The sequence below is a fragment of the Hylaeus volcanicus genome, chromosome 5 (genome assembly GCF_026283585.1).
Source record: "Hylaeus volcanicus isolate JK05 chromosome 5, UHH_iyHylVolc1.0_haploid, whole genome shotgun sequence".
Taxonomy (NCBI): domain Eukaryota; kingdom Metazoa; phylum Arthropoda; class Insecta; order Hymenoptera; family Colletidae; genus Hylaeus; species Hylaeus volcanicus.
This window is the reverse complement of record NC_071980.1, coordinates 26,338,240-26,350,458: the sequence shown is the minus strand read 5'-3', so window position 1 is coordinate 26,350,458 and position 12,219 is coordinate 26,338,240. Positions and strand designations below refer to the sequence as shown.

The window sequence follows — 12,219 nt, the reverse complement described above, 5'->3', positions numbered from 1 at the left end:
TAATTGCAGGGTGAAATAAATTCGTACTTCGGTTCAGTATTTGTAGATTCGTTTTTAAAGAAAAGATATCAAAGGATATACTAAAAAACGTGTCAGAAGATATTCAAATTACGGCCTTTTTCGCGGGTATTTTAACTCATGAGCGAAGCCACCTAGTAGTAGATAGGCCGAACTATTTTTCGGAGTTTGGTCAGCGCCTCTATCGGGAAAACGCTCAAGTTTGCCCTCGATAGTTCCTTTTTCTACTGCTAGATGGCGCAATTTGCACTGTTTTTACCGACATAGTCGGTGCATTACCATCATGTCGGTTAAAAAAAACAGTATAAATGGCGCCATCTAACATTGAAAATAGGAACTAATCGAGGACAAACTTGAGCGTTTTCTCGATAGAGGCGCTGACCAAACTTGGAAAAATTAGTTCGGGATAGTGACCACCAGATGGCGATTAAATCGAATAAACAATATTTGAATTCTTTTTTGTTTAATTTATATTATATAACAAATTAGTCTAAAATAATACGTACACGTGTTGATACACAAATATTTAAAGGATATTACACTTAAATTACTTTATTCACATTGTTCAACTCATGACATGATTAAGCATTGTAAAATCTTATTCTAAAATGTCATAATTTGTAAATAAATTATTATATGACTGTCTGTGTAAATATTATTATTTATCTATGAACTTTTTTGGCTAATTTTAACATAGGTAGGGTTTTTGCAAGAGTAATAAAGTGTGCAATCATATAGCCAAGAAGAGCACCTATTACACATGGTATTGGCCAAGCTTGCCATGGTCGATCCCAATCTAATGGAATTACAATAGCTCCTAACCATGTACCTAGAAGTGTAGCTTGAATATTAGTCTTTACAGCATCCACTAAGACATTTCCTTTTTGAGATTGTGTTCCTGTCATGATTTCTAATACACCATCCACTCCTAAGTGCAAACTGGCAGGAACAAATGTAAGAGTAGTTAATGTGAGAGTCAGCATGGTAGTTTCTTCGTGATGCATAAATACAGGTGCACCGAATAGTACAATTATAATATAATATATAACAGACAAAAGAAAAGCAGCCAATAAAAATTTAAAAATTTCTTTCAAATATTTTGACCAAGACTTTCTAGCTTTTGAGGATGTTCTTAATTCAGTCTTCCCTATAATTATTGAATCAGATTGAAACATAGGAAACAGTAACTTTATCACTTCTGCAAAAAGCAGAATTAATAATACTGGGATAAATTTGTACTTTCCCACATTGTACAAGTTGTCATTTAACTTGAGTAATATCAGAATACCAGGAAAGTAAATGCAAGTGAAAGAACAATAGGATAATAACAATCTTTGACCCAATTTGTTTCCAACTGTCATGTTTGTCATAGCTTCCTTAACCTGTAATCAAAACTAACACGTGTGCATAATAAGAAAATAACAAAAACAAAAGTTTGCATAAATTTAGTAGTTTCTTACTTGGTGTAAAATAAAACGGTTCTTCTCAATACAGTATTTGTTATGTTATCATATTTACACGATTATCATCGTGTTTCATTGTATGTACCATTTTTCGTTGCAATGATTAATAATACATTCGTACATTTTATTTTTCAACAAAGTATTAATGCCGAACTGCATAAAAATTATCAAATTAAATAGTAGTTTATTTCAATTTTTCATTAAATTTCAAAAAATATATCACGATTAGATAGCGTACATTGGCGTACATATTACACGAAAACATTGAGAAATCAGCTGTTACCTGTTACAAACGTATTCCTGGCATAAGATTGAACTAATAAAATTAATGTACAATTACAAGATCTATTTCCTGTTGTTTTTGCAGTAATTATCATGGGGAAGAAGAAACAAGCCCAACGAACAAAAAATAATGCAAGGGTAAGCGAAAGTCTATCAATAATAAAGAAATCATAGGTTAAATTTTGTTGTTATGAAAACTTCGTATTCTGACATTATATTTACTTTTCCTTTTTAACGATAAATGTAGTAGTAGTAATTTGGCTTCTTTGACTGCTTAATGAAATAATGAAATATTGTTTAAAAACATTACAACATTTTTATTATGTTTAACATGTACTGCATACATATATTTTTTCCATTATCTTTCTATAATAATTAATAAAGTAAACGTAACTTTAATATTAGTGAATTTCTTTTAAATTCTAGCCATCAAGTAGCAGTCGAAGTGCTGAACTATTAGGTTCTGCAATGCCAAATTTTGTTGGTTTCGCAGCAGTGAAAGATGGTGGATATGTACCTGTATTACCAGGTTTATCACTTTGTAGCATAAATGAGATAGAAATGAGTAACATTGATAATAATTTTCAAATAGTGTTAAAGAAAATGAATAAAAAAGATGCAACAACAAAGTACAAGGTAATATATAAGTATCAAATGTGTAAGCAATAGGAAAACTCAAATGTTGCTCTTTCAGGCCTTACAAGAATTTGCTGTCATGTGTAGAGACTCAGAATTATCAGCAGTTGAGGGAATGTTGCCATTCTGGCCACGGAAATATTGTGCCTTAGCTATAGATGTAGAACATAGAGTGAGAGAAGCTGCACAATTGGCACATGCAGCTCTTGTCAAACGGGTAGGGAAGGGCATAGCAGTGTATTTAAAACAATTAGCAGGAGCCTGGTTTACTTCACAACATGATACATACCCCCCTGCTGCATCAGCTGCTATCAATTCGTTCAATGTAAATTATAAAATGCTAATCATAAAACTCATGAAAATAATCAAGTTGATTTGTAATTGTTTAATGGAATATCTTTTGTATGCATATAGGACACATTTCCACCAAGGAAAATGATTGATGCCATTGTGCATTGTCAACAGGAAATTTTAACATATATCTGTGATAACATTACTATTCATACAGCACAGTCTTTGTCTTTGCAAAAGTATGTTTTTCATTTAAAAGATATAAAAGGCATCTGCTGTAGGAACTGTATTATATTGATGTATGTATATTATTAGGAATCTTACTGCAGAAGAAATGGAAGCAAAGTATCAAAGAGTTTTGATAACAAGTTTACAAGGTTATAGTTTTTATTTAAAGAAGGTTCCTGTTCAGGAGATTGAAAAAATGATTGATATCCACCGTAAGATTATAAGTAATAGCAAGTTTTGGAAGTTAGTAAAGTATGATGCTCTACCAGTTAAAACAGCATTTTTTAATGTGTTAACATCAATGAATGAGAATACTGTTATACTGTTGCAAGAGGAAAAAAAGAGAACTGTAACAACTATTATGAATAGTCTTGATGAAACAGAACCAGCACTCTTATCTGCTGTATGGGAATCTGTGCTTGTAACTATAAATAAAATACAGGTATTAATAATTACTTGCAGAATGTTTAGTATGGTAAGTCTAATACTGTCATACATAAAATCATTGTTTTAGGATTGGTATTGTGTAGTAAGTATTGAGAAATTAGTATTACCAAAACTGTGGCGTGTTTTACGAAGTGGAGGACAGTGTTGCGCTACTATTGTTTACCCGAACTTGTTACCATTTATCAGTCAGTTTCCAAAACTAAATGTTGATGTTTACAACTTGTACATGAACTTTTTTAATAATATGCGACAAGGGTGTGTATTTAAATAGCGTAATGTATGACTAATTTATATATAGTTTATATATGTAATGTATAATAATTTTCATATTATTTTCATATTTCATTAGATTTTCGGTAAAAAGCGTTCAAATGAGCCGCTCAGAAATGTTTGCGGTAACAACGTCATTTATTGAATGTTTACGTTATTCTATTCTTCTAAATGTTGATAATCACGATTTATGCATTACACTCCTCAAAGAACAGGTATTTTATTTTATATCATATTCATTCTCCATGGAAAGAATATTTAGAATTAATGATCAATTATTTCAGCTCATGCCAAGTCTAGAAATGTGTTTAAAAGAAGATACTCCTATGAAACAAATTCTTTTTTGTGAAATTACCCACTTGGTGCGGTATTGGAGTAAAAATCGATATAATGAAGAATATAAATCATATTCTTATTTGATACAAGAATTTTGGCGCGAACTCAAATTATTGTTTGATTCGATTATAGACACATCCCAAAATTTGGAAACATTCAATGTTCCATATACAAGCAATTCTCAAATCAAATTCTTAATTACATTGAAAACAGCTCCCGTACACGGCCGTAAAAATTTAAAAGTAACATTTTCAAATCCAGAAGACGATATCAATGTTGATCGTCAACCGCAGGATACAAACACTGATACCGATACTGTATTTCTTTCTGAACTTAATAATTTTGTCTATTCACTTTGCATAAAATATTTCAATAAAATCACTGAACAGCGCATAAAAACGTATATAACATATTTAAATAAGCTTATAACTTGCTTTGCAAACGAAGAACTTTTTATAAACCCATCAAACTCTTTCAAAGTAGAAGTAAACTTCTTCAATGTCTATAATAATGTTTTACGAAACTGGTTACTGGATCATTCACCAGACACTGAATATATAGTAGAATTAATATTCAATTTCATGAAGCATATGAATGATGATGAGAAAAATAATATTTTAGAGTCACTAACACAGGTAAGAAATATAACATTTTTACACAAATTTATAAAATTGTATACATATATTTATGGATGTATTTTCAGTTTCAAGACATTGTTACAACACGAAGTGTTATACAATGTGCTCTATCAAAAAAACATAGAAATGATCCAATAGTAAAGAAATGGTGTTCACAATCTAGAATAACTAGTTTATTAGTAGATGTAGCAAAGGTAATTGCTTCAGGAAATTATTCTGATTTAGAGAAAAACCAGAATCTTATTTTGTTAGCCTTTGAACCTTCTGATGATGGCAGTAAGTTTTCAACGTTTAACATCAATACAGCTTATTAATACAACGAAAAATAACACCTATATCATGCTGTATTATTATTTTTAGATTTGTCGATAACAGAAGATGGCGTCAATGAAATTGTATCTATACTTTGTAATTCAATTCATGAAGTGGATAAAACGTATTTATTACATTTTGCAAAATTAATTTCTTGTATTGTTCCATTAACATGGACTCATAAACAATCGATATTGGGAGCTGTACAAGTATTAGAAACACTTTTTGAACTGTGTTCTCGAGATTACTTTAGTAACGATTTCGCTTTTATTGAAACAATGCGGGTTGTATGGAAAAAAGGACTTCTGGAAGCTATTAAAAAATTATCTCAACCAGCATTGATTGAGTTGACTAATAAGTTTGCAACTACTATGTGGAAAAAAATATATAACTCGTAAGATAATTTTTATGTACGAAATATTTTTATGTTCTGCTTGATAACACAGGTAATATTTTATAGGAACGACGAGCGCCCCAAAGATATATTGGTGGACATGGCGGCTGATTTTCTCGAAGTTATAATAGATAACCAAGTTCACATGGATAATGATTATGCACAAGAAATTATTTTAACATTCCTAACAGATTCTAATATAACTACATGGATGGCTGAAGTAACTGGAATAATTCTGTATGGTGAAGTAATATGTGGTAAACTATATGTATCCACTCTTGATCAGAGGATACAAATTTATCAAAATTCCATGTCCATTGATTTAACTAGTACCGCGGTAATGGATAATACTGAGAATTGTTTAAAATGGGCATTATTTAATATAAATGTGCTGAATAACCTATGCTTAAGATCAACTAGCAGAGATGAAGAGGAAGACGAAGACAAAGAATCTAATAGTGAAAAATTGATGATACACAATTTGAATTTACCAGGAAGTACGAATCTTTTAATAAATATTATATACTCAATTATTTTGGGAAGAATTTACACAAATCATTACAAATCCGTAAGTATTATTTATAGCATTAATTTAGTTTCCATGAAGGACTTATTGATCAATTCTTTTTAGACAAAATATTATAGCAACGTTAGCAAAATTTTAATAACTGTTGAAAATAGTTTTAAACAAATACAAATGCACATTAACGAAGATACATACAATCAAATTGTTAATCATATTAAAATGTAAGTATTTCTTCTTATCATTAATAATGATTCATTTGCATTCTTTAATCGTGTATTATTTATTTTGAAAATATTTTTCAGAAATTATTCAAAATATGGTAGTATGTTATCGTACATAATACTCTTTTGTTGCACTGAATTATGTACTGGCCAAAAACCAGAAGAACTGTTTAAAATTTACAACAATAGTAACATACCTATCACAGATAATGAAATGAACCTTCAAGGGCAACAGGTAATACAATATTAATGTTATATATTATTGCATTATTTTGCAATGGTTTATATAATAATAAAATAATTTGGTTTAGATTTTATCAAAACTTCAAAGTTCGGAAAATACTTCGGTAACAATAAATGACATTAATATTCACATGTTAATCGTTGCAAGGAGTACGCTTATAAACCAAGAACACAATTTAAACTACTCCAGCATTTTAGAAAAACTAATATCCTACAAGAAGGAAAACCATATGCTATTACTTTTCGATTGGTATGTAACATAATTTTACTTTATAGAGTTATATATAATTTATGAGACCAATTGTAAACTAAACATTTTTATTTCTTTTTTGATAGCGATGTCTCTCAGACTTCCTGGGAAAGATTAACTTTACCTCTGGAAGTTATAAGATTACTGACAGAATTTGTAACGAAAGTTCCCACTAAATTAACGTTTGATCAGTGGAATTTTATCCTAATATCTTTGGTTCTTTGGCAATTTTCTCTTACTAAATCAAAACAAAATGCTAATGACTTTAAAGTTTGTATAATATAACCTATAATCCATACTAGCCCATTATGTAAACTGAATTATTAGTTTCAATTTACATAGTGCACTTTTTTTATTATCATAGGTATCTACACTGACAGTAGCCGTTTGTCAACTTTATTTCGCACTTCAGAATTTAATGAACCGACACGAACAGGAAGAAATAACGGACTTACCTCGAACATTGTTAGACGAATGGAAAAATGTTTTTGCCAGTGATATACAATATGGAATTATTAAATCCTGGATGGTTTATGCAGGTATTAATCCTAAAAAAATAAGACGTCAAACCAATGTATAATTATTAATTTTGATTTTATAATTTATTATAAACTATTTTTTACAGATTCGTACGATAAAAAGACAGCAGTTTTGAAACCTATCATAGTGTTAGATTATCTAGGAAAAGCAGTGAAAATGTTAAACGGAAATATACTGTTCGAAACTCAATCGAAGATAGCACCTTCAATACCCGTTGATCTGAACGACACTGTAAAATTGTCGCTAAAATTATTTCAATCTCCTGTAGCCAGTATACAGCTGGGTGCATATCATGTATTAAAACAGGCAGTACCAGTTCTCGTAGAACAAGACAAAGCAACCGTGGAGTTAGAAAACTTTGATGCAAATACTTTGAACATTAAAAAAATAGAAGACGTATTAGAAAATTCTCAGAACATCGTGAACACTACTTTAATGGATTTCAAGTAAATATTCATATAGCATATAATGGCAAGTACATATATTATTAATTATCATACTATTTTTATAGATTATGCGATACAGTTAGTTGTACCATTCAACCATATACAGATTCCTACACATACACTGTGGGATACTTACTATCATGGGCTATCATACTAGACATGTGCGCGAATGCTCATGGAGATCTGTTGTATCAGTATGCCGAAATTCTTAAGTAAACATTTTTGTAATATTTTTTTAATTTTCCTGATATTTTAAGCAATCTTTTTTGATAATGGTTTACTGTTCCAGAGATAATTTCTTTCCAAGTTTGTTAAATAACATATTCCGTCTAATGCCGGTGGAGGTGCTCCAAGATTATAAAAATAAAGGTGCAAAATTAATGGAGCTATTTTCTACCGAACCATCCCTTGACTTTGGAGGTATTCATGCTTACTTTTCTTGCAAATAAAACTTCTTTACAAAAATCATTTATTCTCAATGTTTTATAGAAAGCTGGACGGAATGGAGATTAGATCATATAGTTTGTTGGTTATACACAAATAGTTTAAGACATTTACCAGTATTGGTACGACAGTGGTGGAGCACTGCTGACAGTAGAGTCAGTGCTGCAGTAGATAAGATCACGACGCATTATGTTAGCCCCATGCTTTGCCAGGAAGAGCTTCTGAATACCAAGCTACATACTATCGAAAACATGCAAGTGAAGGTTCATCCAACGTTCCGTGAAGTTGTAGCCTTGTATCAAATGGATGACACAAAATTGGAACTTAACATCACTTTACCACCTAATCATCCTTTGGGACCAGTAACAGTCGAACCTGGTCAACACGCGGGTGGAACTGCAAATTGGCGAAACTGTCACATGCAGTTGTCCATATTTCTTACACATCAGGTAGAGGTTAATTATACTAAATATTGTTTTTAAAAAAAAACTGTTTAATTACTACTTTCTACTCTATAGAACGGATCTGTGTGGGATGGCCTTGCGTTGTGGAAAAGAAATTTAGATAAGAAATTCGCTGGCGTCGAAGAGTGTTATATATGTTTCAGTATTTTCCATTTAAGTACATATCAAATACCGAAATTGTCATGTCATACGTGTCGCAAGAAGTTTCACACAGCCTGTCTGGTACGTCAGTTTGCGCTATTCACGATTACAATTTTTATCAAAACTCTTTCTGAAAGTTACATTTTCCTTTTAGTACAAATGGTTTAGTACAAGCCAGAAATCCACGTGCCCGATATGCAGGAACGTATTTTAATTTTTCTGTATTATTTATGAACCAAATTTTTACTACTATTTAAATAAAGTAATATCTGTACATAAAGAAGTTAGTAAATGAGATATATTATCGATAAGTTTTGCGTCATATAAATTCTGTATATTCAATGTAAATTACGTAGATGAGTAATAAATTTGAATGTACAATTACATATGAAAATATTTTGTTAACCTTCCACGTGTAAAAAGTTCTTTGAGTCGGGCATTCTCTTGTTGAATAAAAATAAATACTTTCAAATATGATATCATTAATCAATTTATCCAACTTTCCGGAAAGCTGTACCCTGTCATATAGTTTAAAGAGAACACAAATATTAGATAAAACATACGATAAGATTAGGACAGCTTATAATTGGATGTTGGGACAAGATAAGCGTCATTCTTTGTGAAACATAGGATAAAACGAGTTGCAAGATGCCAGGTAAGCGTTAAAAATATGTATCACCATTCGTATCAATCGGGAGTATTTAATGTTCGAAAACTTTTGAAACGTTCAATGGCATCATTAAATATTTACTGCAGTATTAATAGTTACATTAATATTAATATTCAATAGTTGTTGACGTATGAGCGACAAAAGTATGTCGTTAGAGCTAAATGTGAGTTTTCTAGCTATCTTTTATCGGATAATCCATACGATGATGATAATTGTATCGATGATATGTAATAATTATTTATTAAATGTAGAAATAAATAGAATTTTTCTTCTTAATAGAGTTTTTCTATTGTTTGTAAAAGTTGATTTTTTTGTACCAAAGGTTACAAATGGGTCCACCGAACCGCGGAGAGGAGTTTGCCTGAAAATGCAGTTGTTGGAGGACGAGACATTGACGGAGACACCATATACGTCGGCAGAGCGTTTCACGAAGGCGATATGCTTCCGGCGAAAGTGATTCCCAGTAAACGTGTTGCCTACATATGCCACAACGGAGAGGAACACTCTAAACATGAATTCGACGTGAGTGCCTTGCCTTAAACTTACGCGTTTCGTTGAAAGGAGCCATTCATTAAAGAATAATGTGAACGTAATGCAAGCGTAATGAACGATAATGAATTTAGTGTAACGTGCATGAATCCCGTTACACGGTTACACGATCTCAGATTAGTATCCTTCACTCAGATATCGATGCTATCTTGTATCTCTCGTTCGGAGTGATACCAGGGAAACCGATTAAACTCAAGGCGAAATAATGAACAAGCTGGACGGTTCGATGATTTTAACAAATAATAAATGTTTTCTATAATGAACTTAATCTCCTGATGGAACGAAGTAGCCTATCGACGCACGCAAACACGGAATTGAGATTTCGTGTCAAGGCAAAGTCGTTTTGCCTCGCGAAATAGGGACACTTCGTATGATTTGCATCAAAGTTTGGTTTTTGCAGCACTTGATAAAAAAGGAAGAAATAAATACAGTAAAAGTAAAAAGACTTGAGTGATATATGCATATAAAAAGACTAACTGCAAACAAACGAAAATGTATCTCTCTTATAAAAGACAACGCCTATGATACAAGTGTGCAACCGAACGTAACTTTAATGGATTACATTTTATTAGATTCTGTGCCTGGGCGAATTTGAATGGGAGTTCTGCAGCAACGGCAGCGTTCCAAGTAATGCGGTAGTCGCAGGTCAAACTACCGATGGAGAGCCTCTGTATGTCGGCCGTGTTCTCCATAATGGATCCCAAACAATTGGCAAGGTCGGAATTCGCTTATCTTTATTCCGCGCGAAGATATTTATTTGTATTTCTCGTAACCATGTGGATTGAAATTATAATTAACACGTGAAACGAGTCGTAGAACATACGAGAATCTCGGGAAGCAACGATTATTCATGAAAGAAGCAATTAGGGTATATAAGATAGTCCTTAGGACGTTGTGTTGGAGATAGTTAATACTTAGATTTATATTGATCATAATCACCAAAGAAAAGGTCGCTGTTATTACTGCGAATATTATAGTCGGGACAAAAGTAATTGATCACTCAAGTTCGTCTACGAGGACTATCCCTATCATTCCGTTTAAGATCTCGTTTTGGTTCGGATGTCTTTGAGAAGTAACTCTTTTTAATTGCTTCATGTGTGTTTTGAACGTACTAGGCGTATATAGTTTAAACTATTTCATGAGACTAATTCAAATGTTTTAAATAGAGGTGGTATTTTCCAAGACCTCCATTTGATCAAAATATTATCTTTTACAGGTCCAACAAAGCCACGGCTGTCTCTACATTCCCTTTGATGGAGAGGAATTGTCCTTCAAAGACTACGAAGTCCTCGTACTTAATTAACTACTATAAAACTATGCTTACGATCGTTGTAATGTACGTGCAATACATGATTGATGTTTTTTATTACGTTTAAACCTTTGATGACTACCTAAAATAATTAATTTGTTGTCCCTTGTATTTCGTCCTGAGGAACATCGATATCAATGTGATCCTTCCGACTTATCGCAAAATGTATTACTTCCTGTATCTCGCACAAAAACAGACAAAAACTAAATATCACTGACGCGTGTAACGCGAAGGTTATCGGGAACATTACTCAGTGAAATCTTATTTTGTTCATAAATTTTGTATAAAAAAGAAGAAACATGCGGCTGTAGCGAGCGTTTGAACATATCGTTGCGTACGACCCTTGAAACGGCTTGTTCCGAGTTGGAGCAGGCGTTGACAGCGGATATGTCGGTGAAACATCAAAACAACGGGTCTATCATGGCTCTGGATCGAATACTTTTATAGTATCACTCGAATTGCGAGCATTACTCACTTGAAGACGTCATACGGTCAACTTAAGTGCCAGGGCCGTATCTCGAACATCGAATCCAGTTACTTGTTCTAGGATTTCAGCAATTTCTTCCAAAAGCGTCGAGTTTATCTGTTTACTCCCGGTTCGATGTTTCGATCACGTCGAGTTTTCTCCTTCGATGACAGTGCAAATTCATGAACGTTCAACGATAAACTCGACAGTCAAGACCGTTGACCGAATTTCTACGTAACCGGGCCGCTCGAAGGTCTAGAAAAATCTTGAGCCCACGAAGCACGTACGAACGAAGTAACGTAATTGCCAATTCGTCACAATTGGCCGCCCAGCTAACGTCATTACGGGGCCAGAAAGGTCCGGTGAGCAAATCGTTGTCGTTGGTATACTTAATATAATCTTTGATTTATCGTTCTAGGTGGTGGTGCTCGGAGGGAGACGGCCCTGCTTGAAATAGGCTCCAGCCGGAGAAGATAAGACAGCCGTTGTGATTATTTTATCAACAAATTGCCACATTTAACGGCACCTCGACTATGGCCTACCAGAGATGACGATTTCAACGGTGTTCTCTATTTACATGTCTTCCTTGATATCGAGAAGAATGCAGAAGTTCTTGTTCTTCCATAGTTTGCGCA

At 32.7% G+C, this 12,219-nt stretch overlaps 3 protein-coding genes across 6 annotated transcripts; 2 read left to right on the top strand and 1 right to left on the bottom strand.

Moving 5' to 3' along the window:
* Positions 1-478: 478 nt before the first annotated feature.
* On the bottom strand, positions 479-1,889 carry LOC128877253 (phosphatidylinositol-glycan biosynthesis class F protein). Of its 3 annotated transcripts, none has more exons than XM_054124405.1 (3): positions 1,765-1,889; positions 1,479-1,634; positions 481-1,400 (listed from the first exon to the last, which is right to left on the bottom strand). In XM_054124405.1, the coding sequence occupies exon 3, from the start codon at positions 1,386-1,388 to the stop codon at positions 681-683; it is 708 nt and encodes a 235-aa protein (XP_053980380.1). In that variant the 5' UTR covers positions 1,389-1,400; positions 1,479-1,634; positions 1,765-1,889; the 3' UTR covers positions 481-680. The 3 variants fall into 3 exon arrangements, with proteins under 3 accessions (XP_053980377.1, XP_053980380.1, XP_053980381.1); XM_054124406.1 differs by having other exon boundaries at positions 1,720-1,799; XM_054124402.1 differs by lacking the exon at positions 1,765-1,889 and having other exon boundaries at positions 479-1,412; positions 1,479-1,758.
* LOC128877241 (E3 ubiquitin-protein ligase listerin-like) lies at positions 1,437-8,974 on the top strand. Of its 2 annotated transcripts, XM_054124385.1 has the most exons (23): positions 1,437-1,558; positions 1,849-1,901; positions 2,190-2,399; positions 2,458-2,724; positions 2,814-2,929; positions 3,006-3,360; positions 3,433-3,620; positions 3,715-3,850; positions 3,920-4,606; positions 4,675-4,885; positions 4,970-5,315; positions 5,382-5,883; positions 5,947-6,062; positions 6,144-6,297; positions 6,374-6,555; positions 6,642-6,825; positions 6,920-7,094; positions 7,181-7,541; positions 7,607-7,753; positions 7,831-7,961; positions 8,031-8,434; positions 8,504-8,671; positions 8,745-8,974. In XM_054124385.1, the coding sequence occupies exons 2-23, from the start codon at positions 1,857-1,859 to the stop codon at positions 8,802-8,804; spliced, it is 5,145 nt and encodes a 1,714-aa protein (XP_053980360.1). In that variant the 5' UTR covers positions 1,437-1,558; positions 1,849-1,856; the 3' UTR covers positions 8,805-8,974. The 2 variants fall into 2 exon arrangements, with proteins under 2 accessions (XP_053980360.1, XP_053980359.1); XM_054124384.1 differs by lacking the exon at positions 1,437-1,558 and having other exon boundaries at positions 1,759-1,901.
* A 124-nt stretch (positions 8,975-9,098) lies between these two features.
* On the top strand, positions 9,099-11,178 carry LOC128877257 (uncharacterized). Its single transcript, XM_054124411.1, has 4 exons — positions 9,099-9,245; positions 9,583-9,782; positions 10,382-10,525; positions 11,026-11,178. Exons 1-4 carry the CDS (start codon positions 9,239-9,241, stop codon positions 11,110-11,112), a joined length of 438 nt encoding a protein of 145 aa, XP_053980386.1. The 5' UTR covers positions 9,099-9,238; the 3' UTR covers positions 11,113-11,178.
* Positions 11,179-12,219: the final 1,041 nt, after the last annotated feature.

Coding starts and splice junctions, on each gene's coding strand:
- LOC128877253 (XM_054124405.1), bottom strand. CDS start 1,388: ATGACAAACATGACAGTTGGAAACAAATTGGGTCAAAGATTGTTATTA.
- LOC128877241 (XM_054124385.1), top strand. CDS start 1,857: ATGGGGAAGAAGAAACAAGCCCAACGAACAAAAAATAATGCAAGG. Junction 7,754..7,830: donor CAGTATGCCGAAATTCTTAA/GTAAACATTTTT, acceptor TTACTGTTCCAG/AGATAATTTCTTTCCAAGTT. Junction 7,962..8,030: donor ACCATCCCTTGACTTTGGAG/GTATTCATGCTT, acceptor AATGTTTTATAG/AAAGCTGGACGGAATGGAGA.
- LOC128877257 (XM_054124411.1), top strand. Junction 9,783..10,381: donor ACTCTAAACATGAATTCGAC/GTGAGTGCCTTG, acceptor ACATTTTATTAG/ATTCTGTGCCTGGGCGAATT. Junction 10,526..11,025: donor GATCCCAAACAATTGGCAAG/GTCGGAATTCGC, acceptor TATCTTTTACAG/GTCCAACAAAGCCACGGCTG.